At 45.4% G+C, this 25731-nt stretch overlaps 1 protein-coding gene across 1 annotated transcript in view; it reads right to left on the bottom strand.

Annotated features, from left to right (window-relative positions):
- The window catches only part of KCNK13 (potassium two pore domain channel subfamily K member 13), a 130379-nt gene extending 105395 nt beyond the window's left edge, over positions 1-24984 (bottom strand). Inside the window, exon 1 of the mRNA XM_017882287.1 lies at positions 23849-24984. Within this exon, the coding sequence (XP_017737776.1) occupies positions 23849-24182 (334 nt within the window). The 5' untranslated portion in view covers positions 24183-24984. The remainder of the gene's footprint in view (positions 1-23848) is intronic.
- Between the last annotated feature and the right edge of the window lie 747 nt (positions 24985-25731).

The following is a 25731-nucleotide window of genomic DNA, read 5'->3' as shown; positions in this document are numbered from 1 at the left end:
GAGGAATGGTTAAATTAATGAACATCCATATCATGGTTAAGTATCCTGGGCAACCTCAGAAGGATATAAGAACTATGAATGAACATGCCCCAACTAATTCTATAGATCTATAGTATTATCCTGAGACCAAAACAAGACAAAGTGCACAAGAAAAGGAAAAGGTACATATATACTATATATATATTTTTTTTTTTTTTTTTTTTGAACAGAGTCTCTGTCACCCGGCTGGAGTGCAATCGCATGATCTCAGGCTCACTGCCGACCTCTGTCTCTTGGGCGCTTCATCAGTGATTCTCTGCTTCAGCCTCCTGAGTAAGCTGGGAGATAGGCATGTGCCACCCGCTGGCTAATTTTTTTGTTTTTTTAGTAGAGACAGGGTTTCGCATGTTGGCCAGGTTTGCGCTCTCAAAACTCCCTGACCCTCAGGTGATCCGCCCGCCTCAAGCCTCCCAAGTTCTAGGATTACAGGAGTGAGCCAACTATGCCTGGCCATTTCTTTTGAATATTTGAGGCAAAAAACCTAAACAAAAAACTAGTAAACCAAATCAGCAACATATTAAAAAATTATATGTCATAATCAAAGTCGGGACTTATCCTAGGAGTCTTAAGGTTGATTTAAAACCCAAAAAATCAACACCTGGTAAAGATCTAGCATTTTGGTGAGGCCAAGAGTGGGGTGGGATTGCCTGAGGCAGTGATTCAAGACCAGCCTGGCCACATGGCAAACCCCATCTCTACTAAAAAGTACAAAAAATTAGCGAGGCATCGTGGGCACATGCCTGTGAATCCCAGGTGCGCGGGGGGGGGGCGGGGGGGCTACTTCAGGAGCTGAGGGCACAAGAAGTTGCCTGAATCCTGGGAGTTGGGTTTGCAATGAGCCAAGATTGTACCACTGCCTTCAGTCCTGGGGGCAGAGTGAAACTTCATCTCAAAATAATAAATAAATTAATAATAAAAAAAAATCGATGCAAAACATTAATAAATAGCATAAAAAATAAAATCACATGATCATCATCAATAGATGTGGAAAAAGAATATTGGCAAAAAATCTAACAGCATCTTTGTGAATAGAAAACTAGAAATAGAAGAGATCTTTCTCAACCTGGTAAACCATCTTACAAACCAATTCATACTCAATAGTGAAAACACTGAAATTTCCCTCAAATCAGGAATAAGATAAGGAGGTCACTCTTATCTCTCTATTCAACATGGCAGTGTGAGGTTCTAAAGTCAAGCATGAAATAAGGAAATAAAAGAAAATCCAGATGGGAAAGAAAGCAATTAAACTCTCTACAATAGATGACATATTCAGATATATAGAAATCTAAGGAACTACTGAAAAATTTTTAGAACTAATACATTTAGTGTAGCAAGGCACAGGATACCAAGATCAACATGCAAAAAACTGAATTCCATTTCCCACACTTGCAATAAACAATTCAAAATAAAAATCAGGGAAAACCATTTTCATTTGCATAGCATTAAAATAAATGACACGACTACGAAATTATTTTTAAAAGTCCAAAACTTCATGCTCCATAAAAACTATAAAAACATCATTTAAAATAAATTAAAGGACAAAATAAATGGGAAAAGGACATCCCATGTTCATAGATTGGAAACACTTATGTATTGTTAAGATGGCAAAATTCCCCAAATTAATTCAATGTAATCTTTCTTTGCCAGTAATTCATAAAACTGATGTTAAAATGTCAAAATGAAGCTTCAAGGGAACTCAGAATAAGTCAAAAATAATCTTGGGGGGGAAAAACCAACAAAGCATTGGAGGACTCAATTACTTCCTGATTTCAAATTTACTACAAAGCTACGTAATCAACGGTACTGGAAAATAAGGACAACAGACAGGTCAATGCGAATAGAATTTGATGAGTCCAGACATCAATTTCATGTATGCGTTAAATTGATTTTTGTTCAAGCGTGCTAAAAACAATTAAGGATGGAGGTAAAGGAATAGTCTTTTCAATAAATGATTTGCTGGAACAATTGAGTAGCCACATGCCAAAAGAATTAATAGTTGGATCCTTTCTTAGTTCATGCTGTGGTGTTATAACAAAATGAACCACAGGACTGGTAACTTACAAAGAACAAAAATTTACTTCTTAGAATTTTGAGGCTTGTAAGTCTAGATCAAGACGCTGACGGCTTGGCTTTGAAAGGCCTTCTGCTGTCGTCACATAGGGAATACATTGACATAGCGAAGGGCAAGGAAGAGAGGAGAAGGAGGCCAATTGTGCCCTTTTATAACCACCAATAAATCCCATCCCATTGTGGGCAGGAGCCTTCATCACCTAATCCCACTCTTAATGTCATCAAACCTCTTTATATTGTTAGAAGGCAATTAAATCCATGTGAGCTTTGGAGAAAACAGAACATCTGAAACCAACAGCAGACCCATTATTTCATACCACGTACAAAATAACTCAAAACAGATCAGCAACCTGAATGTAAGAGCAAAATATAAAACCCTTACAATAAAACATAAGTGTAAATCTTCATGACCTTAAATTAGGTAATGGTTTCTTATTAATACGACACTAAAAGCATGAGCAACAAAGGAAAAATAGAACTTATCCAATAAATTGGACTTTATCAAAATTTAAAAAGCTTGGTGCTTCAAGACATCAAGAAGATAGTGAAAAGACAACCCACAGAAGGGGGGAAATATGCAATCGATCTATCGTTAATGGACTTGAATATAGAATATTAAAGCACTTCTCATAAACTCAGCAATAAAAGGACAAATAACCCAATTAAAAGATAGGCAAAGAATCTGAACAGACCCTTTCTTTTTTTTTTTTTTTTTTTGAGACGGGTCTCGCTCTGTCGGCCCAGGCTGGAGTGCGTGGCCGATCTCAGCTCACTGCAGCTCCGCCTCCGGTTTACGCCATTTCCTGCCTCAGCCTCCCGAGTAGCTGGGACACAGCGCCCGCCACCTCGCCCGGCTAGTTTTTTGTGGTTTTTTTTAGTTAGAGACTGGGTGGTTCACCGTGGTAGCCAGGATTAGTCTGTCTCCGATCTCTCGATCTACTGACCTCGTGATCTGCCCGTCTCGGCCTCCCAAAGTGCTGGGATTACAGGTTTGAGCCACCGCGCCCAGCCTGGACCTTTCTTTTAAGATAGTATACAAATGGCCAATAAACACACAAAAAGATGCTCAGTATCATTTGTCATTAGAGAAATGCAAATCAAAACCACAATATGATACTATTTCACATCCAAAGAGAGATAGTAAAAGTGCTGGAGAGGATGTGGAGAAATTGGAACGCTTGGACACTGTTGGTGGGAATATACAATGTTACAGCCATTTTGGAGGTTTGTCCAAAGATAAAGAATAGAGTTACTACATGACCTAGCAATTCCAAACCTATATGCTCAAGAGAAATGAAACATATGTCCACACAGAAAACTTGTCCTCTGTGGACAAACGTTTTTATAAACTTATTCGACATTGTATGGTATTATTCATAGTAGCGAAAAAGTGGAAACAATGTAAATGTCCATCAACTGATTAACTGATAAATAAAATGTGGTACATCCATGTAGCAGAATATTATCTGGCAACAAAAAGGAGAGAAGTACTAATACATGCTACAACATGGCTCACCTGAAAACATGCTAAGTGAAAGAAGTCAGCCACAAAAGACCACATGTTGTATGATTCCATTTATATAAATGTCCAGAATAGGCAGATCTATAGAAATAGAAAGTAGATTGTTGGTTGCCTAAGGCTGGAGGGGAGAGTGTCTTAGTTCACTAGGTGTTGCTATAACACAATACCTGAGACCAGATAATTAATAAAGAAAAGAGGCGGCCAGGTACAGTGGCTCATGCCTGTAATCCTAGCACTTTGGGAGGCCGACATAGGCAGATCATCTGAGGTCAGGAGTTCAAGACCAGCCTGGCCACTATGATAAAACCCTGTCTCTACTTAAAAAAAAAAAAAAAAAGCTGGGTGTAGTGGCACACACCTACAGTTCCAGCTACTGGGGAGGCTGAGGCAGGAGAATCACTTAAACTCAGGAAGCAGAGGTTGCAGTGAGCTGAGATCATGCCACTGCACTTGAGGTCGGGCAATAAAGCGAGATTCTGTCTCAAAAAAGAAAACAGGTTTATTTAGCTCATGGTTTTGCAGGCTGGGAAGTTCAAGATTGAGCAACTGAATCTAGTGGCTTCTGGCGAGAGCTTCACGCTGCATCAAAATACGGTGGGGAAATGGAAAGAAAAGCAGGCAAAATATGAGAGGCAACCTCCCTTTGTAACAATCCACTCTCACTGGAACTAATCCATTCCTGAGAGAACTAACCCAGTCTCGAGAGAAAGACATTAATGGATCTTAATGTCCTAATCATTCCTTCAAGGCACCACCTCCCAACACTGCCACACTGGGGGCCAAGCCTCAACATGAGTTACTGTGTGGATAAACCATATTTAAACCATAACAGGGGGCAAACGCTAAAGGGTATGATGTTTCTTTTTTCAGAACTTGAAATGTCCTAAAGTTGATGGTGGTGATGGTTGCAAAACTCTGTAAATATGCTAAAAACCACGGAATCGTACACCTTAAATAGATGAATTTTATGGTATATGAATTATACATTGATAAAGCTGTTAAAGAACCATCAGCAGGTATAAAAAATGAATTTGCAAAAAATACACAAAGAACCACATATATGTGTGAAGGAACTCGTGTGTGTGTGCTTGGACTTACATGATTGTGGATGAGAAAACAATTCTGGAAAGATCCACATCCAACTCTTGGAGTTGGTTATTTCTTGGAGAGTAGGATGGGGGAGCAAAGGGAGACTGGTTTTTTACTTTAAATACATTGGAATGATTTGAAAATGCATCCAAATGCATACATATTAAGAATTTTCATGGAAAAGTATTTTTTAAAAGAAAACCCACCTTGCAGTTAATAATCGAAGTTAAAGTTTGGAGAGAGAGGACCACACACTCAAAATCTTCTGTTTCCAAATTTTGCCTTTGGCCTAGACTTCCCAACTAATGGAAATCACTACATATGTTCAATTTCTGAAACCTGGACTTGGCTTAGTCCTCTCTTTGGTCCCAGTGCTCAGCACTGAGCCCTTCGCAGTGCCTGAAAGGCTTGCAGAAAGTAGAGAACCAGAGAGATTCTTTCTTCTGGCAGATTCTCATCCTTTGGTTCCCTTTAGGGCAGTCATTCTCCCCCAGGGGGCATTTGGAGAGAGTTTTGGTTGTCACAACTAAGGATACACTATCAAGGGTGGTGCTAAGCACCCTACAATTCACAGGACTGCCCCACAACAGAGGACACTCTGGTCCAAAATGCCAGTTGTGTTGAGGTGGAGAAACCCTGCTCCAGGGTCACAGACTTTTTTTAAGGAAATGGACATGGGTGGGTTAGCTATTTAGGGCTTTCTCTTAGCCCTGGGGAATCCAAAACAGGTGATGCCAGACAGTCTGGGGTGAGGAGTATCCTAACCGGGAACCCTGGGACTGAGGATGCAAAGAAGAAAGAGAAAAAACAATACTGAGTTTCATTACTGTTGCTGTTGTTAAAAGGATGATGGCTGCAGATATAAAAGCAAGTCTGAAAACCTGTTATTCCTGATCCCATCCTCCTAAGATACTAACAATAAAAACATTTTTTTTTTTTGACATCTGGAACCTCCAGTCCTAACCTCTCTCCTGAGCTTCAGTGTTCTTTTTTTCCAATTGTTTGTTTATTTATTTGGGATGGAGTCTCACTCTGTCACCCAGGCTGGAGTGCAATGGTGCGATTTCAGCTCACTGCAACCTGTGCCTTCTGGGTTCAAGCGATCCTCCTGCCTCAGCCTCCCAAGTAGCTGGGATTACAGGTGCCCACCACCATGCCCGGCTAATTTTTTTGTATTTTTAGTAGAAATAGAGTTTCACCATGTTGGTCAGGCTGGTCTCGAACTCCTGACCTCAGGTGATCTGCCTGCCTCAGCCTCCCAAAGTGCTGGGATTACAGGTGTGAGCCACCATACCTGGCCTTCAATTGTTTATTGAATGTCTCCATTCCAAGGTCCCAAAGGCTCCCTAAATTCAATACTTTCAAAACTCAACTCGGGATCCCTCCAGCCGTCCTCACTTTGGTATCCCATTTTGACGACAATAGCATTGTCCACCAAATACTCTCACTAGTGTGTGTCCGGGAACAACCCTTCCTCCTCCTCTCCCTCATCTACGAAGAGTCTTCTGCTTTGGGACCTGTTTCCTTCTCCACTTTCAGTTGTGTGCCTCCCAACACACCTGCTCCCTGCTCACACCGGAGGTGGACGTGTGACCTGGACCTCACTCATTAAGTATTTGTCATGAAAACATGACCCAGGCAGGGCCTGCTCAGCTCTTCTCAGGGGCTCCAGGACCCAGGATCTTTTTCTTTCTGAGTTCCTGGGTACTGCTTTCTGACACTTCATTTCTTAGCTATTCTTGCAGCCATGTGACAAAGTTCTGGTCAATGAAATATAAGGGGAAGTAACTGGAATTTCTGGGAAGCCCCTTATAGTGGACACTATTTGTGCCCCATCCAGATTCCTCTAAACCCCTTGAGCCTTGTGAGTGCATCTCCCAGTTGTTGCAGGCTCTGCTGCTAATGGCTCACACCCGTGACTGCACACAGCTGAGACCTGGGTGGTGTAGGCCCCTCTACCCCATGAGCCACAGCCAATGAGTGGCTGGTGTGGGAGTATAAAAACCCAGTTCCTTTGCCTCAAGGTGGGCCAAATTTTAAGGTGTAATTTGTGCTCCATAAAATAACCTCTTGTTAGACTTTTCCCTTTTCTCATCCTCAATTCTAGTGTTTTTCTGGGAGCACTTCCTTGATAAATCATTTCCTCCAAAATCCTTGGCCCAGAGTCTGTTTCTTAGAGAAAATGACCAAAGACAGTGCCTCAAAAGGGAAGGGACACCCCCTCCCTCTCCCTTTCCTCCATCCTACTACCTAGCATGTCCATGTGATGGCCAGCACACCAGCAGCCATGTTGAACCTGAGAACTAGGGTTAGTTACACCACCGAGCTGAAGAGACTTGACTCCTGGTTGACTTTGTGCAGTCCCCACAGCAACTCTGAATTGCCTACGTGCAGTACCTCTAGGGCAGACCTCTCCTACAGGATAGAGTAATACCTTGTGTGCTTCCGCTACTTTTTAGGGCTTTGTAACACTGAAGGCAAACAAAATTCCTAAGCAATATGCTTCCTTAACAGCTGTGTGGACTTGGGAAAGTTACTCGCTCTTTTGAGCCTGACTTTCTCTAACTCATAGGATTGTTGAAAGAATGAGCAGGTCATGATCTCTTCCCAAACAGCCCTTAGGCCCCATGTCCTCCAGGAAAAATGTTCTTACTTAATTGAAGAAGGAGTGATGATTGCTACTTCATCAGTTCCACGAGCTCAGTCTTCATCCATCAGCCTGTGAAATCGACTCACCTGTTGCTGAGTACTCAGCACTACATCCCTGTGTATTCAAAGCATGCCTTGCCCTGCCTGCCCTTCCTCCCTCCCTCCCTCCCTGCCTCCCTCTCTCTCTCTTTCTCTTTTTCTTTCTTTCCTTCCTTCCTTGTTTCCTTTTCTTTCTTTCTCCCTCTCTTCCTCCCTTCCTTCTTTCTACACAACTACATCGCTGTGTATTCAAAGCATGCCTTTTATTCTTTTTATTTATTTCCCTTCTTTCTCCTTCCTTCCTTCCTTTTTTTGTTTGTTTGTTTGTTTTGTTTTTTTGAGACTGTGTCTTGCTCTGTCACCCAGGCTGGAGTGCAATGGCATGATCTTGGTTCACTGAAACCTCTGCCTCCTGGGTGGCATGACCTTGGCTCACTGAAACCTCCACCTCCTGGGTTCAAGCTATTCTCCTGTCTCAGCCTCCCGAGTATTTGGGATTACAGGCGTGCGCCATCATGCCTGGCTAATTTTTGTATTTTTAGTGGAGACCAGGTTTCGCCATGTTGGCCAGGCTGTCTCGAACTCCTGACTTTAGGTGATCCGCCCACCTCGGCCTCCCAAAGTGCTGGGATTACAAGCTTGAGCCACTGCGCCCAGCCCTTTTATACATTTCTTTATACAGCTGCTGTTATTGGGTCACAGTCTGTTAAAGAAACTAAGTCCTCTCAAAATATGGTAGGTTGAGAAATAGTATAGCATGTCTCTATTCCAAATATGAAATATATAATATCTGGAGCCAAAAGGATCAGCAGCTAGAAGGAATCAGACAGGCCTTACTGAGGAAAATGATAAATGTAGCCTATGTTCAGATTTTAGATTTTGAGCCCTACAGAAAGGTTTCATGATTCTGTTGGGAATGGGAGTGGCTTATAGTAAACAGGTAGCGAAATTGAAAGGGGAGGAACCCCACAAGTGAGCAAGATTTAATGAAGAAAATCCATGGTAAGAGAGAAGAGAGAGATAACAATAAGGTACTATCAATAACTATCACGTGATAATGAAAAAGATGGCAGCAGAAGAATAGCAAAGAGGAATGCCAGGCCAGTGCCTGACAGAGTAGGCTGCTGAAATAGTATCTGCTGAAAGCACTGTCAGCGGACGGCCATCAGACAATGGAGAAAAGAATTAGTGAGCTGGAAGACACATGGAGAATCAAACCCATAATATCAAAGTAAGCAAATAGGTGAAAACAAAGCAAAAGTACCTAGTAGACTTTTAAAAACATGAATACCCAACTTGAGAATAATAAGTAGGACAAGATAAAAATGCAGGGATTCTCTGAACTATCATTAAGGAAACATTTGAAGAAAAATTCCCAGGATTGGCCAGGCGTGGGGGCTCACACCTGTAATCCCAGCACTTTGGGAGGCCGAGGCAGGCGGATCACCTGAGGCCAGGAGTTCGAGACCAGCCTGGCCAACATGGCGAAACCCTGTCTACACTAAAAATACAAAAAATTAGCCGGGTGTGGTGGTGGGTGCCTGTAATCCCAGCTACTTAATAGGCTGAGGCAGGAAAATTGCTTGAACCCGGGAGGTGGAGGCTGCATTGAGCAGAGATTGTGCCATTGCACTCCAGCCTGGGCAACAAGAGAGAAACTTCATCTAAAAAACAAAAAAAAAGATCCCCAGAATAGAAAAACAATTGATCAAGACATTAACTGCTCAGAGTACCTTCCAAAACAATTCCAGAAAGAAAGACGCTCAGACAATATTTTCTTTTTCCAGGAGGTACACTGTTAGTTGTCTATACAATATTGTTGCTACACAATATTGACTTCCCTTCTACCTCAATAAAGAAACCCTAGCTGCATTTGAGATAGCAATGAGCTCATGTGCAGATGGGGATTGGGGGACAATCTGACATAGTTTGCGCCAATGAGTTGTTGGAGTTTTCCCAGAAAGTTCTTTTCAGCTGGCACATACCTTTTACCTCGTTCCTTCCCTCTTCCTGTCTTGATAGTGCTTACAATTTCTGTTTTATGAGCAAAAGAGAGACAGAGCCACCATCTAAGCCTGGCAGAACAGAGAGACAGAAGGTTCTGGGACTCTGGTGGCCTTGTGGGACTATTATATCAGCCCTGGACCACAGACCTCTGAACTTCTTGCTATATGAGAAAAATACATTTCTATCTGTTTAAATCACTGCTGTTTCCTACTACATGCAGCCCAATGCAACCTGCAGTCAATATGCCTGTCAGTTTGAAGAAGCAGTACTACAGGCAACAAAAAGGAACAATACTACCTTGAGACCTAAGTACCAATAAAAGTGGATGCAGAGTTAGGAGTAAGAAGAGCACCAGACAGAAAGCACAGAAGAAATAGGTAACAAATGTGGTTGTAATTTCCTTTCCTCCAACTCCACTAAATGTTAGATGGGGCATCATTTTCAGACCACACAGGAAAAGTCATTCTCTCAAAGGTTAATTATTTTGTCTTTACTTTCTGTCTGAAGGCACAAGCAAAGCTTGAGGAGAGAAAATGGGGTTTAAGTGAATGATGAACCAAAGCCTAAAGGTCCAGAGGCATGAGAAGAACAAAACTAGAGAGAGAGATGGGGAGAACAAAAAAGAGAAGTCTAGGCCTGGCGTAGAGGCTCATGCCTGTAATCCCAGCACTTTGGGAGGCTGAGGTGGATCCCTGAGATCAAGAGTTCAAGACCAGTCTGGGCAACATGGGGAAAAACTATCTCTACAAAAAAAAAAAAAAAAAAAATTAGCCGGGCCTGGTGGTGTGCACCTGTAATCCCAGCTACTCAGGAGGCTGAGGCAGGAGAATCGCTGGAACCTGGGAGGTGGAGGTTGCAGTGAGCCAAAATTGCACCACTGCACTCCAGCCTGTGTGAGAGCCAGACTCTGTTTCAAAAAAAGAAAAGTCCATAAATCAGTAGAAAGGTTAAAGAGGTCACAGGCTCTCAGTTAAAAGATGTGATGATACAAGGTAGATTCCAAGATGTAAAAATGTCATTTAAAAAAGCATTTCCAGATACAACAAGGACCTGGGAGGCAAGGAGGTTGTAGGAAATGGGTTGAATCCCAAGCTGAAAGATTCTGTATCACCAATAAACCAAGGTCTCAATTTTATTTATAAACATAAAAAATAGTGGTAGAAATGGTTTTTATCCTGAGATAGTTTAGATGATTTCATTCTGATCACATTTAAATGACAAAAAGAACATCTAAGCCATCATAATAAAAATACAGAATTGAAAACAGACTTAAAAGGATAAGACAAGTATAGGATGAAGGAGGAGAATACCAGTGAAACCAAATATTAAGTCCATCAACTTTTCCTACAAAGATAAAATAAAATTTAAAATATAAAATAAAATAAAATATAAAATGTGTTAACAGGTTGATTTAAAACAAAAATTACTAAATATTACAACTAAAGAGATGGTCTAAAATCTGCAAGTGTCTGCTAATATGATGCAGAAATTTAATCATATCTCAGTTTAAAAATAGGTATTAGCATATAAAGCATTGAGGTAAAGGCAATACTATTATAAAGAAATAGTAATAAAAATTATGCAAGTGATAAAAGCAATAGCACTGAATTTATATGCCCAGAAACATACAAGGAAATGTCATTTTGGATGTGTTTTCTGTTTGGAGGGTGGTTGTGGATAATGTTTCCTCCAGGTCCAAAATTTAGTAACATAAGAGAAAAACCAACTGAAATCTATAGAGACCACAGGATATACAGAAACAACAAATAAAAAGGAGAAATCTGCAAAATGCATATTCTCAAATCATCATGGGATAATTTTAGAAATAAGTCAAAGCGTCACTATATAGTCAACCTCACAAAACCTTTTTTCTTTTTTTTTTTGAGATGGAGTCTTGCTCTGTTGCCCGGGCTGGAGTGCAGTGGCACGATCTTGGCTCACTGCAAGCTCCACCTCCCGGGTTCATGCCATTCTCCTGCCTCAGCCTCCCAAGTAGCTGGGACTACAGGCACCCGCCACGACGCCCGACTGATTTTTTTGTATTTTTAGTAGAGAGGGGGTTTCACTGTGTTAGCCAGGATGGTCTTGATCTCCTGACCTCGTGATCTGCTTGCCTCGGCCTCCCAAAGTGCTGGGATTACGGGCATGAGCCACCACGCCCAGCCTCACAAAACCTTTTTAAAAGCAATCATTTAAAATAACATTTGAGATGAGTTAAATAGCTAAACAGAGAATGGATAAGAATCTTGATCTCAACCATGGAGGGGACCTGCATTTATGAAAAGCTATAGAAAAAAATGCTGCTGGTCAAAATGAGTGTATTTGGCTCTATAAAAATCTTTTCTACATACCAAAAAATTTAAGCCAATCAAAAAGTGGCTGAACAGGATAAATATTTTAGACATATAAATATATCAAGTTCTTCTGCTCTGAAACAATCAAATAAAAACTTGAGGCAAGGCGCGGTGGCTCATGCCTGTAATCCCTGCACCTTGGGAGGCCGAGGCGGGCGGATCACGAGGTCAGGAGTTCGAGACCAGCCTGGCCAATATGGTGACACCCCGTTTCTACCAAAAATACAAAACTTAGCCGGGAGTGGTGGTGCGCACCTGTAGTCCCAGCTACTCGGGAGGCTGAGGCGGAAGAATTGCTTGAACCTGGGGAGGCGGAGGTTGTAGTGAGCCAAAATCACACCACTGCACTCCAGCCTGGCCTCCGTCCCCCCTCCAAAAAAAAACCCCAAAAAAACAAAAAAACTTGATCAGGTGCAGTGGCTCACACCTGTAATCCCAGCAGTTTGGGTGGCTGAGGTGGGCCAACATGGTGAAATCCCATCCCTGTTTTGTAATAATAGAAAAATGAGTTGGGCGTGGTGGCGGGCACCAGTAATCCCAGCTACTCCCGAGGTTGTAATGAGCCGCGATCACGCTACTGTACTCCAGCCTGGGTGACAGAGTGAAACTCTCTCCAGAAAAACAAAACAAAACAAAACAAATAAAAAAACCCACAACAACTTGAGGGGTCCTCTTGGCCCTTGAGGCAGCCCTTAAAATACCATGAACCCCATGGCTCCGTGGACCACAGTTTGAAAACCATAGTCCTGGTTGATCTTCAGGGCCAATGCCTTGTGGTCTTCATCAGCTGCTTAAAAGGAGGGAAGACCCAAGACACAGAGAACCTTGGTGCCAACATGACAAGAGCTAACGGGCAAAGTCAGGAAGTGACTTCTGGGATCAAATATGTCTGAACTGGAGGTGAAAGTCCCGGGGGTGGGCACCCGTCTTCATGGTGATGGGAGAGAGGCTGCAGCTGGGAGACGACTGCCGGTGGGAGGCAGAAGTCTGTGTTTACATGGACTCCTGGGCAGTAGCCAGCATGCTACCCAAACCTCACACCCGTGGTAGCACACACATCATCAGCCTCCGCTGAGATTCTGCTAACCAGACCACTTCTGTCTTTTTAGACTATCCCAGGTCACCTAAGGGCCACCACACTATAAAAGAGACCATACACGGTCACTTTAACTGGCGATTCTTCCCACAACACGGACCCCAAAGGAAGAAAAGGTAAAGAAGTGGTGGTTCAGAGTGTAAGATTTGAAGGGAGATGCCACACTGCTTCCAGCTGGGTGGCTTCAGACGGAGCACAGAAGCTCTTGGAGCCTCGGGATCCTTGTCTGCAACATGAGAATATTAATAGTACCAACCTTATGGGGATGTTGTTAGAACTAAACGTACACAAAGATGTGCATTGTGTTTAACCACAGTGAAATCCAAAATTTCATACCTTTGTTATATGCAATAGTAAAAAAAAAAAAAAAAAATCACATATAACCCCCAAGTCCAACTATTTGAGGATAGTTAAACCATTCTGCATTCATATAAACACGTGGAATTCTTGAAAAAGTGTATAGGAAATAATGTGAAAAAGCTAATAGTCCACACATACTTATAGATTTCAATAACTATGTGTAGTTGCAGAAATCAGAAGACTTTAAGAGAGTGTAACTGCCCTTAGTTTCTTTTAGAAATAAGTGCATGCGGCCGGGCGCAGTGGCTCAAGCCTGTAATCCCAGCACTTTGGGAGGCCGAGACGGGCGGATCACGAGGTCAGGAGATCGAGACCATCCTGGCTAACACGGTGAAACCCCGTCTCTACTAAAAAAATACAAAAAAACTAGCCGGGCGAGGTGGCAGGCACCTGTAGTCCCAGCTACTTGGGAGGCTGAGGCAGGAGAATGGCGTAAACCCGGGAGGCGGAGCTTGCAGTGAGCTGAGATCCGGCCACTGTACTCCAGCCTGGGCGACAGAGCAAGACTCCGTCTCGGAAAAAAAAAAAAAAAAAAAAAGAAATAAGTGCATGCAAGGTTCACTCTTTGTGAAAAAGCATCCTTTAAGTGAATTATAAAAAGCAAGCTCTGCTACACTCAAGAGCGATGCTATGCGCTCCCTGTCCTTCTCCCTCCCAAAGATAAGGAAGCCCAGAGCTGGTGATCATCAAAGTTTCAACTGGGGGACTCAACCCCTCAGACCTGTCTGGCCAGTGCAATGCTGTTTCAAAGTGAGAATCTGAATGCCTGTGTTGGGGCTGCTCTCTCCAGGGTACAAGGCCTTACTGCTCCCTAATGTCCTACCACCTGTTACACTCATTTACATTCACACTCTGACCCCTGAGTTCACGGATTACAGTGTTTCCCTTTCAAGGAGAGGCGATCAGTTGAGAGGCACAGGACAGCTGATTAGAGAATGGGAAAAATAAACCCCTGAGCACCTAATTAGGCTTATAAAGATGGCTCTCTGGCCAAAGGAAGATGCAGTAGGTGTGCTGAAGGTCCTGGTAAAATGTCTGGCAATTCACACAAGCTGAACCGAAAGAGGCAGAAGGCTGGAGGATGAAGGGAGGGCCGTGTTATGACAGAGGTGCCTTCTGATGAGGTGATTCTCCCACCGTCCTCAGCAGGACCGTGTGCTTCTGGGTCTGAACACAGAAATGTCCTCCTCAAATGGCTGAGATGTTCCCCAGGTGTAAAGTCATTAATGTACTAGTGATTACCATCTTCCCCTACTCTTCTCTTTTTTTTTTTTTTTTTTGAGATGGAGTCTCACTGTCACCCAGGCTGGAGTGCGGTGGTGCGATCTTGGCTCACTGCAACCTTCCAGGTTCAAGTGATTCTCCTGCCTCAGCCTCTCGAGTCGCTGGGACTACAGGTGTGCACCACCATGCCCAGCTAATTTTTTGTATTTTTAGTAGAGACAGGGTTTTACCATGTTGGCCAGGATGGTCTCGATCTCCTGACCTCGTGATCTGCCCACCTTGGCCTCCCAATTCTCTCCTTCCTTCTAAGAGGAAAAGACTGTTACTTGTTGGTCAACTACCAGGACTGTCCTTTACTATGGGGAATCCAGGAAATATGCTGAGAGAAAGCTAAATGATGTTGCAGAAGTGAAGTCAATCCTGATAACAGGGAGCAGGGACAGATGTGGAGAGATGGGACCAGGAGGGACAGAAAGACAGGGCTGATGGTTGGGAGAAACTTGGTGAGGAGTTTAGGCATAAGAGGTTCCAGAACTCCTTTAAGGTATGAGAGACTGGGAGAGGAGAAAAGGAAGAAGTTTCCTTTACGTTATAAATTGGAGACTCTTTAAGGTTCCTTTAAGATACAAGCAGAAATCAAATTTATTTTTCATTACTTTTGGCTAACACACCGTGCTTCTTTCAAAAGAAGACAGCTTCTTGGACAGGACCCCAAGGAGCCCAAGGATTATTTGGGTTAACACTCAAACCAAACGCATCTCTCCTTCATAGAGAAAGGGACAGAGGGAAAGAGAGAACTGGATGGAATTTAGGATAAAACAAAGGGAAGCCATTCTATTTTATAATATAAACAAGAATTTCTAATGCAACAGGCTAAGATGAGCATATATGAATACTAAATGCTGGGCAATGGGGAGTGAGGGCTATGTCCTGCAACACAGCTCTAACTTCCAGATACTGAAATGTTCCCAGCAGGAAACAAATAATTGAACAAATCCAGGATTCTCAGAATGGATGGTCTGAGCTTCCCCATGAAATTTTAGAAGCTGGAAGAGGTATGGCCCTCTCACCCTACCTCGAGTGTAGGTAAGCTCTCACCAGCTACCCTTCCTGTTTCCTCATTCCCCACGACCACACATTGCTCCTCAGCTGCAATTCCAAAACGCACCTGCCACTGTTCGCATGAAACAATACATTAAAGTGCTTTAAAAGTCACTGCTGTAACTGGAAACGGAGAGTAGTTGCAAAAATACCAAACAAAAGCTTGCATTCTTATGGAATCTGGATGGACAAAGATTGAAGCACGAAGACAATGGGAGAAAGCACAAGGAAAGGACTGAAATACGAAACTGAGTTGAAATGAAAAACATATCTCTATCTAAGTAATAAATAAGAAATTATAGACATTGAACAGAGGACAAAGGATGAAAATTATGACACATTTAGTCTTTAGACAGGGTCGAAATCCTTAAACCATAAAGCACACAGGTTTAATTAACACGGCATCCCCTGCTCCCAGCAGAAAATGAGGGGAGAATTAGTTGATTCAGAGAAGATGAACTATAAGTATTTTTAATAAACATTTTGAATCAACTTTAATAGAAATCAAAGAGATTAATTATAAGGAGATTCATTTTTGCCTAATTACAACAATCTGCTCATGTTATAATGGTTATATAGAAAGCAACGAGATACAAAATACATTTCAGTGATTTTCAGATACACCTTTCCCCCAAATTTTAATATCTCTGAAATCGAGATGCATCCCACAACAGGTAGCATGTCCGAATTTAATTGGCAGTGTTTCTTTCTTGATGGTACGTAAAATAATGATGCATCTTAGATTTTTTAAATAGCACTTTAGGTTCAATATAATATGTATAATGTGATTCCCCAGACTATTTACAATGTTTGTTGTTGGTAGAATTATGCATGATTTCTACTTGTTTTATACTTTCCCATATATTTCCAGTCTTCCAAAACTAATATATATTTATTTCATCACTAGACACTGAACAAAACAAAACTTGGTTCTAATTCTAACTCTGCCACTTTATAGTTGTGTGGTCTTAAGCAAGAGATTTATGCTGTCTGCACCTCAGTTTCCTGACTTGCAAAATGGAATTAGTAATAACTTCCCCACCTATCTCGTAAGGTTTGTGCACAAATGCTTTGTAATGTGTGAAGTGCTCAATGTATGATTTAAATCTGGACTCATGCTTAACATCCATTAATGTATATCCTCAATGCATTTGGGGGATATTTTTATTCTTTCTGAATGCCTCATCTTCTCTGATGTCAGTTTATAACTTTGTACTATAAAATAGTGATTTCCAATATTTCATTGTTTGGACTTGATATACTTAGATTTCAAAAGCTCTTTCCCCAGCCTTGTTCCCATGAGAAAAGAAAAAAGAAAAAAAAAGATTCCCAAAGCAATATTCAGTTCAGCACCACACGGATTTACACACTGACCAGGGCCAACCACACACCTACCAGTTGAGCCCCAGAATCCCATGGGGGCCTTGTAGAGTACAGCCATGCAGAGCCAATCATGGGTCACACCCCTGACCAGAAAAGGGCACCTGCATAATTATTTCTGTTTAATAAAAATGAATAGGGCTGGGCGCAGTGGCTCACTCCTATAATCCCAGCACTTTGGGGGGTCGAGGTGGGCAGATCACGATGTCAGGAGTTTGAGACCAGCCTGACCAACATGGTGAAACCCCATCTCTACTAGAAATACAAAAATTAGCCGGGTGTGGTGGCAGGCGCCTGTAATCCCAGCTACTCAGGAGGCTGAGGCAGGAGAATCACCTGAGGCAGAGGTTGCAGTGAGCCAAGATCACGCCATTGCACTCCAGCCTGGGTGACACAGAGAAACTCTGTCTCAAAAAAAAAAAAAAAACAATAAAAACTGTTAACTAGTCACATATGAGGCAGGGCTGAGCCTCTCCGTCTGAGCATCTCAGGTCCTCATGAACCGGGTCATCTTCTCAGCCTGAGCCCGGCGCATCCCTGCATCTGGATGGTGTGTAATGAACCTGCCCTCAGCGCACTTGACTTCCAGCTGGCGAGGAGGTCATAAGACAGCAAGTGAGCTCACCTCCTCACCATACCTACCTGGCCATCGGTTTGTCTATGTTCTAAAGCATGGGAGGGCTTGTCCTAGTCAGCAACATCACAACATGAACGACCCTCTAGACTCTAGATTTCTCAAACTTCAATGTGCCCAGGACTCACCTGGGTGTCTTATTAAAGCATAGACTTTGATTCTGTTGGTCTGGGGTTGACCTGAGACTCTGCATTTCTTTTCTTTTCTTTTTTTTTTTTTCTGTTTGAGACAGGGTCTTGCCCTATTGCCCAGGCTGGAGTGCAGTGGCACAATCATGGCTCATTGCAGCCTCAACCTCAACCTCCTGGGCTCAAGCGATCCTCCCACCTCAGCCCGCCAAGTAGCTGGGACTACAGGCCTGCACCACCACACCTGGCTAATTTTTTCTATTTTTTTTTTGTAGAGATCGGGTTTCGTCATGTTGGCCAGGCTGGTTTCGAACTCCTGGCCTCAAGCAATCCACCCACCTCTCCCTCCCAAAGTGCCGGGATCACAGGCATGAGCCACCGCGACAGGCCCAACACATCCTTTTTTAGACTGGAAGAAACATTTCTTCTGCAGCTTGCCACGAAGGGACTGGGGTAATGTTTCCCTGACCCCTTGAAGTAGGGTGTGGTGGTTCTGTGACTTGATTTGGCCAATGACATGGGAGTGGAGGGGACCTGTGCTACTTCCAGGTGGTGGCAGCCATTTGATCATTGGTACTCGACTCTTCAGCCCTTTCTTCCCCTTCCAGAGCAATCCTGGAAGCATGTGCTGAGGAAGAGGAGCCAAGAGACAGAAGAGGCCTGAAGCGCTGGGGCAACACACTGACAACCGCCCTGTGGCATCACCAGCGCCCATAGTGAACTTGGTGTGGGTAAGAAGTACACTTTTATTACATTAAGTTACTGAGATTTTGGGAGTAGCTTGTTACTGCAGCAAAACCTAAGCCTCCCCTGACTCTGTCAAATGCAGAGTACCGCAAACCCTTTGGGGACAGAAGCTAGCTATAGATACACCAGCAAATATGGGGACAAATTCCTAACAAAAGCTGGTTTCAGAGAAAAGATATTCACAGAAGATCATTTACCGACGTATTGTTATTCTACTTCTCTGAGTACTTTAAATTTATTCCTGTTTCATGTATGATCTCTAGCCTTTTTCAGAATCAACATTTCTGAATTGTGTTTTAATACTCTGCCCTGAGGTTTTCTTTACTCCAGTCAAATATACTTAACATATTTGTCATTTTAACCATTTAAAAGTGTACAATTCAATAGCATTAAATATATTTGCAATGCTGTATAACCATCACCACTATCTATACCCAAAATGTTTTCAGCATCCCAAACTGAAAGCACCCATTAAACAATAACTCCCGCTTCTGGCCTTCCCTCAGCCCCAGTAACCTCTATTTTAATTTATCTCTATGAATTTGCCTATTCTAGATACCTCATATAAGTGGAATCATATGATATTTGTCCTTCTGTGTTTGGCTTATTTTACTAAGCATAATTATTTTCAAGGTCCACCTATGTTATAGCATATATCAACATCTCATTCCTTTTTTTTTTTTTTGAGATGGAGTCTTGCTCTGTCACCCAGGCTGGAGTGCAGTGGAGCAATCTCGGCTCATTGCACCCTCCGCCTTCTGGGTTCCAGCGATTCTCCTGCCTCAGCCTCCAGAGTAGCTGGGACTACAGGCGCGGACCACCACACCTGGCTAACTTTTATACTTTTAGTAGAGACAAGGTTTCACCATATTGGCCAGGCTGGTCTCGAACTCCTGACCTTGTGATCCATCTGCCTTGGTCTCCCAAAGTGTTGGGATTACAGGCATGAGCCACTGTGCCTGGCCAGTTTCATTCCTTTTTTTTTTGGCTGAATCATATTCCATTGTATGTAGCCCACATTTGGTTTATTCATTCATCTGTCGATGGACACTTGGGTTGTTTGGATATTGTGAATAATGTTGCTATGAACACTGATACACAAATATCTGTTTGAATCCCTACTTTTGATTTTTTTTGGGGGGGAAATATACCTAGAAATTGAATTGCTGGGTCATAAAGTAGTTCTAGGTTTAACCTTTAGGGAAACTGGCAAACTGTTTTCTACTCTAAGCTTTGACTTTTAAGTCAAAGGTCTCAATTAGGTAACAGCGACATGAAATCCTCAATTGCATTTTCCAGGAAAATATTATTTGTGAATATCATCTGTTATCCTATATAATGTCTCCTATATATAATCCCGAGGAGAAAACACTTTTGAGAATTAGGTACTGGGGCCAGGCGTGGTGGCTCACGCCTGTAATCTCAGCACTTTGGGAGGCTGAGGTGGACGGATCACTTGAGGCCAGGATTTCAAGACCAGCCTGGCCAACATGGTGAAGCCCTATCTCTACTAAAAATACAAAAATTAGCTGGGCATGATGGCTTGTGCCTGTAATCCCAGCTACTTGGGAGCCAAGGCAGGAGAATAGTTTGAACCCGGGAGGCATGGAAGTTGCAGTAAGCCAAGCTCGTGCCACTGCACTCCAGCCTGGGCAACAGAGTGAGACTCCCTCAAAAAAAAAGTGGCTCACACCTGTAATCCCAGCATTTGGGAGGCTGAGGCAGGAGGATCACTTGAGGTCAAGAGTTTGAGGCCAGCCTGGCCAACAGGTCGAAGCCCATCTCCAGTAAAAAAAAAAAAAAAAAGAGGTTAGCCGGGTATGGTGGTGCACACCTGTAATCCCAGCGACTTGGGAGGCTGAGGCAGAAGAATCACTTGAACCGAGGGGGCAGGGGTTGCAATGAACCAAGTTTGTGCCACTGCACTCCAGCCTGGGTGACAGCAAGACTCTGTCCCAGAAAAAAGGAGAATTAGGTACTGGGAAAGGTTTATGTTTCCTCCTTTCTGATACTAAGAATTCTAACATGGGTCATGACTGTCTGCCATGAAGCCTGACACCACATCTGAAGCTTGAACAGTCACTGCTGGTTCTCTCCCTTCCATGGGATTCCCCACCATTCCTTGGGATCTTGTTATCATTTCCTGGCATACTGGCCTGATTTCCAACAGCAGAGCCTGTCTTTGCCTGAAGGCTACCCTTGCGCTGTCCACAGAAGAAAATAAGGCCGGAAGTACCTGGGACTTACATCCCTGTGCTTCTTCCTCATCCTCCCCAGACAGCTTTTTAACCAGTTCTTGACAGGTGTGGGTGTGTAAATATCCCAGCTTTCTTGCGTGGGATATCTGGGTCAGGAACTTTGCATTGCTTCCAAGCTTCCACTTGGGATTAGGTACCAGTTGCCCACTATGGCGCCTGCCTTACCAGCATACCCTGGATTAACTTACTTTCCTTCCTTGATTCACTTTCTCTTGCACCTGCCTGTATCCCTTGCTCCTCCCAATAAACTGCTGGCACTCAAATTCCTGGCTCAAGGTCTGCTTCTGAGGGAACCCAAACTAAGACAAAGTTCCTCTCTAGCAACTTCATAGCTCCGTTTGCATTCCATATTTCTGTTCTTCTTTTCCCTCGTTCTGAAGTTTTCTTTATATTTTATGATTATTTTACTGTATACTTTGTCTGCTACCTCAAAGTCTTTGCAGAATAAAGCATGGTGGAATTAATTTTAGAAGAAAACACCATCATGTAATGTTACAATAAAATGCAAGATATTAGTGGTTTATAGAATATAATTCGAATTTTAAAATGCATACGTATATAAGTATATGCAGAGGAAAAAGGAGACTAGAAGAAAATGGGCCAAAACATTAATAATGGTTAATTTGGATGATATGACTGCATATAACTTGATTTTTTCTTCTTTATATTTTATTTTACAAAAAACCTGAACCTTCAGTTTTTTCATCTATAACGGGGGATTGCTATGTCTACCTCATGGAGTTGTGTTGGCTGAAATGAAGTGTGAATGTAACACAGCAATGAGCTGCATTGCACATTCATGTAATAATCATACAGTATGTGCCTAAAATGGGCCTGATCAAGGTTAGCCAGTGCTGTTATTACAACAATTAGTGAAACAATTTAAAAGGAAATGCTACAAATGAGAAATAAAAATCAGCCCACACTTACATAATGTTTTTTACCTTTTAACACGCATGCACTTACATGAGCTCATTGTCCCTCACAAGAACCCTGTGACGGGGTAGGCTTAGGTGGAGGGAGGGAGCAGGGGCAGGTAGGACTAATATTCACCAAATAGCTGATGTGCCAGATACCAAGGTGGCCACTCTGTAGATGCCTCAGATGAGAAAAGGATGGGGCTCGGAATAGTTAAGAGGCTTGCCCAAGATACAAAGACAGGATGAAAAGCCCCCATTCCAGACTCTTTGTCCAGGTTTCTTTCCACTCCTCCATGCCACATTGTCATATTCGTATCACTAAAGCCCATGTTCCTATATGGCCACCTACCCATGCCACTCTCAGTTCCTGCTACATGGATGCACCTGTCCACACACATGCTCTGCTCCTTCCTGCCTCTGTGCCCACTGGGAGCACAAAGAGATGGTTTTTGATGGTGGTGGGGAAGACTCAGCCCTCAAATCTCCCATCAAAACCATCCTAAGTAACCAATCTAAAAAAATCCTGTACTTGCTATGCAAACACAGTAGAGTCAAGGTCACTTCCAAAATGATACCTCCTAATCAGTTTGTTCATCCCAAGTCTTGCCTATGTGGAGATTCTGGAACTGTCTTCTGAGACGTGGGAGGTGATGTGAGGAGGGGCTTTTGGGCTTTTCTCTGCTTAGAGTCCAGCAGAGAATGCAGGCTCTGGGGGAGAGCCATGGGGATGTTATTCCTCCTCCACCCATCTTGGGCCCGTTCTGGTCTGCTGCGAGTTTTCCTGCCTGACACCTAGTTATGGTGGTGCCATCATGGCCTGCTGATGGGCAGCGCCATCTGGGATGGGATGGGGGCTGGGAACCAGACACTTCAGATACAACCTGTGTGTCCCTAATCATGCTGGTCCTCTGCCTCACCTGCTATGCATCAGGTGAAGCCCTGAATTCCTGGACTAGCCCTGGGAAGTCTTTCTCGATGAATCTAACCTGAAGCCAATCTCTCTTGTCTTTTGTGCTGCTTCTCCTGGCAGAATGTCTATGTAGCACAGCCATGTGTGGGAGCCTCAAGGAGGCTCAACTTGTCTCCCCACCTCACCAACAAGCTCTTCTAGAGCGCACAGGGGCAGTAGCTACAGAGCGCTCAGCACATGCACCCTGGGCAGTTTGCAACTGCCAGCCTTTTTTGCAGCTTGGAGGCCACTTCCTCTCCATCTAACTTTTCCAAGCTCCCTCCCCTGCTCCAGGTCTCTTTTTGCCCCCCTCAGAATTTATTTCTACAGCATCTTCCCCAACCCCCATTAATCACTTGATTATTCTTCAAGGATGAACAATCTTTATGAGTGTGGAGCAAAGACTCCCCCAAATCATTTTCCTTCTGCTGGGAAATAAACACAACTGATTGTAGCTGTGCTACATCTTTGCTAAAAACTTCTCAATGGCTCCCAGGTGCCTCTAGATAAGTTCCAGATCCTCAGTCTGTCAGTGAAGGTCCTACCCCCACTTCCATCCCATTAGCAGACCTTCCTAGTCTTCCTTCCACCACTCCAACCAGCTCATGGGACCCCTGAGTGCGATTCTCTTCTACTCCAGGGTGCAACGCGCTTTCAGTTCCCAAACCCAATTCGTGGCCTAACACGAATTGATTCAGGCCAAAGGTCACTTCCCTGGTTCTTCCTGGTGGGAAATTTTCCATCCTTTGAACCGTCATTGGCACTTTTGCTTCCTCACTTCCAGTCTGGTGTTCTGATTTTTTCTCGGTGTGAAGTCGAGGGCACAATGTTTTAAAACCTGCACTTCCCCTCTGACTGACTCAGTAAATGTTCAGTTTCCTGTCCCTATCCGTAAAAGCTTTCCTCCCCGTGAACTCAAGCCCTGTCTCCTTCATGAGACTGAAAATCTCCCAGAGCAGAGCGTCTCCAACTTAAGGATCATTCCAATCCTTTGGGGACTTTGTTAACAGGCAGATTCTGACTCAGCAGGTCTGCAGAGGGGACTGAGACCGCATTTCTATCAAGCTGCCAGGTGACACTGAAGCTGCCGGTGCCTGGACCACATTAGAGCAGCCGGGAGGCAATGCCACCTGTTGATCAGGCTACAGCTCATGTCAGTGCAGTCGGGCTGGGCGCCCAGATGGATGAATGAAAAGCTGAGAGGGTCAGTCCTGCCGTCCCCCCGCCCCGAGGAAGTGGAGGCCGCCCGGAGGTTGTCAGCGAGTCCGGCCAGCACACTCACCTATGGTGGACACGACGGTGCCCACGAAGTAGAAGGCGCCGGTGAAGTCCCAACGCGGGCGGACGTTGTCCACGCGGATGCCGGCCCGAGTGGCCTCCTCGTAGTGGCGGAGGAAGCCGCGCAGCTCGTCGCGGCTCAGGTTGTGGCCGCGGCTGAAGTTGGCCAGGCGCTCCTCCCAGCGCTGCTTGGCCTGGCGCTCGTGCGCCAGCTCCAGCGCGGAGAAGACGGCGGCGCCGCCCAGCAGGTAGAGCACGATGAGCGCGGCCAGCAGCATAAAGCGCGCGTTGTCCTCGTTCAGGTGGCCTGGGCCCCAGCTGAAACCCCGACCGGCCATGGCCGGGCCCCCAGGGGCAGCCCCCAGGCCCACGGCACCCGGCGCCAGCGGAGTCTCGCCCACTCTCCCGGGAAATAACGGCCCCGGCGCTCAGCCGGCTCCTGGGCGCCCCATCGCCGACTCGCCCATGACCGCCGGGAGCTCCCGCAGGCCGCGAGGCTCCCCCGGCCGCCGCCTCGGTAGCTCCTGCGGCGCCAGCTCCCCACGTCCTCCTTGACTCCTAGTTTCAAATCCGCTTTGTCGCCGCCGTTCCTCTCCACTCCCCCCGCTCTCCTCGGAGTTCTTAACGCTGAAGGTCCCGGGGAGCGGGCGCAGAGTCCACGTTTGCTTGGCGCTGGGTTGCGGACGCCGTTTCCATCCCTGCTCCCTGTCTGGCTTAGATAGGGGAGGGGGCGTGGCGCGTCTTCAGGGCAAGCTCGAGCGAACTCAAATTTCTCCCGAAGAGAAGGTCGAGGCGGTCCGGAGGTCGGCGGGTAAGCAGAGCCCCGGGGTCCTGGTTCCTTTGACTATCGCTTCTCAGGCCACCGACGGCTAAGACGCGGGCGTCAGTCTGCTGGCTTTGTAGGTGCCTCCCCAGGTAGACCGACGGTGGTGCGTCCTAGTTGTGGTCGTGGTGTCGCGCTGAGCCTGTGGCCTCCCGAGTAACCGAATCGGCTGCTGGGGCTTAGGGATGGAGCGGGTCCAGGGTGGGCGCACGGAGAGAGGGGCTGTGCTGAGCGGCGTCCGAGGGCTGCGGCGTCCGCGGGCCCCGACCTCCCGCCGGGCCCCAACGCTGCGCATCCGTTGCGCGGACAGGCTGGAGAGAGGAGACCAGAAAGGGAGGTTGGAACAGGGAGCGAAGGAAGTTAGGGGCATGTCCCCCGGGCAGCCTGCCTCGCCTTGCCCATGCCAGAACACCCTTGGTCTCTGGATCCTGCGCGGGGGCGTCCTCTGCGTCTGCTAGTAGGCTCCGCCCGGACCAAGCGCGCACTGCAGGCCAGCCCCGCTTCCGGAGAGGAGACCAGAGACTGGGGGCTGTAAGGGCCCCGCGGCCAGGAGACCTTGACCTTGGAGAGTTCCATCTCTTCCACCCGGGCTTGGCTGCCTAGTGCGTTCCAGAGTTTTGCCTGGACGCGGGGTCCGCGCAGAAGGCATCCCCCACCTCACGCACACCAGCAGCAATGCTCTCCAGCAAACCGCCAGGGCCCCCTCCCCGAAACCCCGCCTTGTAGGGGGCGCTGGCGCCGCTGCCGCGCTCAGATCTCACCTTCCGGGGAGCGCCCTCTCCGCGCCGCTCCGTCGAGACTGTTCCCGGGCCTCCTGGCAGCCGCGGCCCTGCCCTGCTGGCCGGCGCGGGGAGCACAGGTCCGCACCGCGCTCTGCCTTCTCAGGCGGGCGCACTCCGACGCGGCAACAGGTGGAGCCGTGCGGCTGCCAGCTGCGGCGACTCCACCCTGTCGCCCGCCTCCTTGCGCGCGGGCCCACCTCCTGCGCTGGTCTCCGCGGGTAGACGCCCGGCGTTCGGAGGGCCGACCAGGGGCTGCAGTGCTCCCACCAGGGCGCGCAGATC

Source organism: Rhinopithecus bieti, unplaced genomic scaffold (assembly GCF_001698545.2).
Source record: "Rhinopithecus bieti isolate Rb0 unplaced genomic scaffold, ASM169854v2 scaffold_12086, whole genome shotgun sequence".
Lineage (NCBI taxonomy): Eukaryota > Metazoa > Chordata > Mammalia > Primates > Cercopithecidae > Rhinopithecus > Rhinopithecus bieti.
This window is presented reverse-complemented; position numbering and strand designations above follow the sequence as displayed.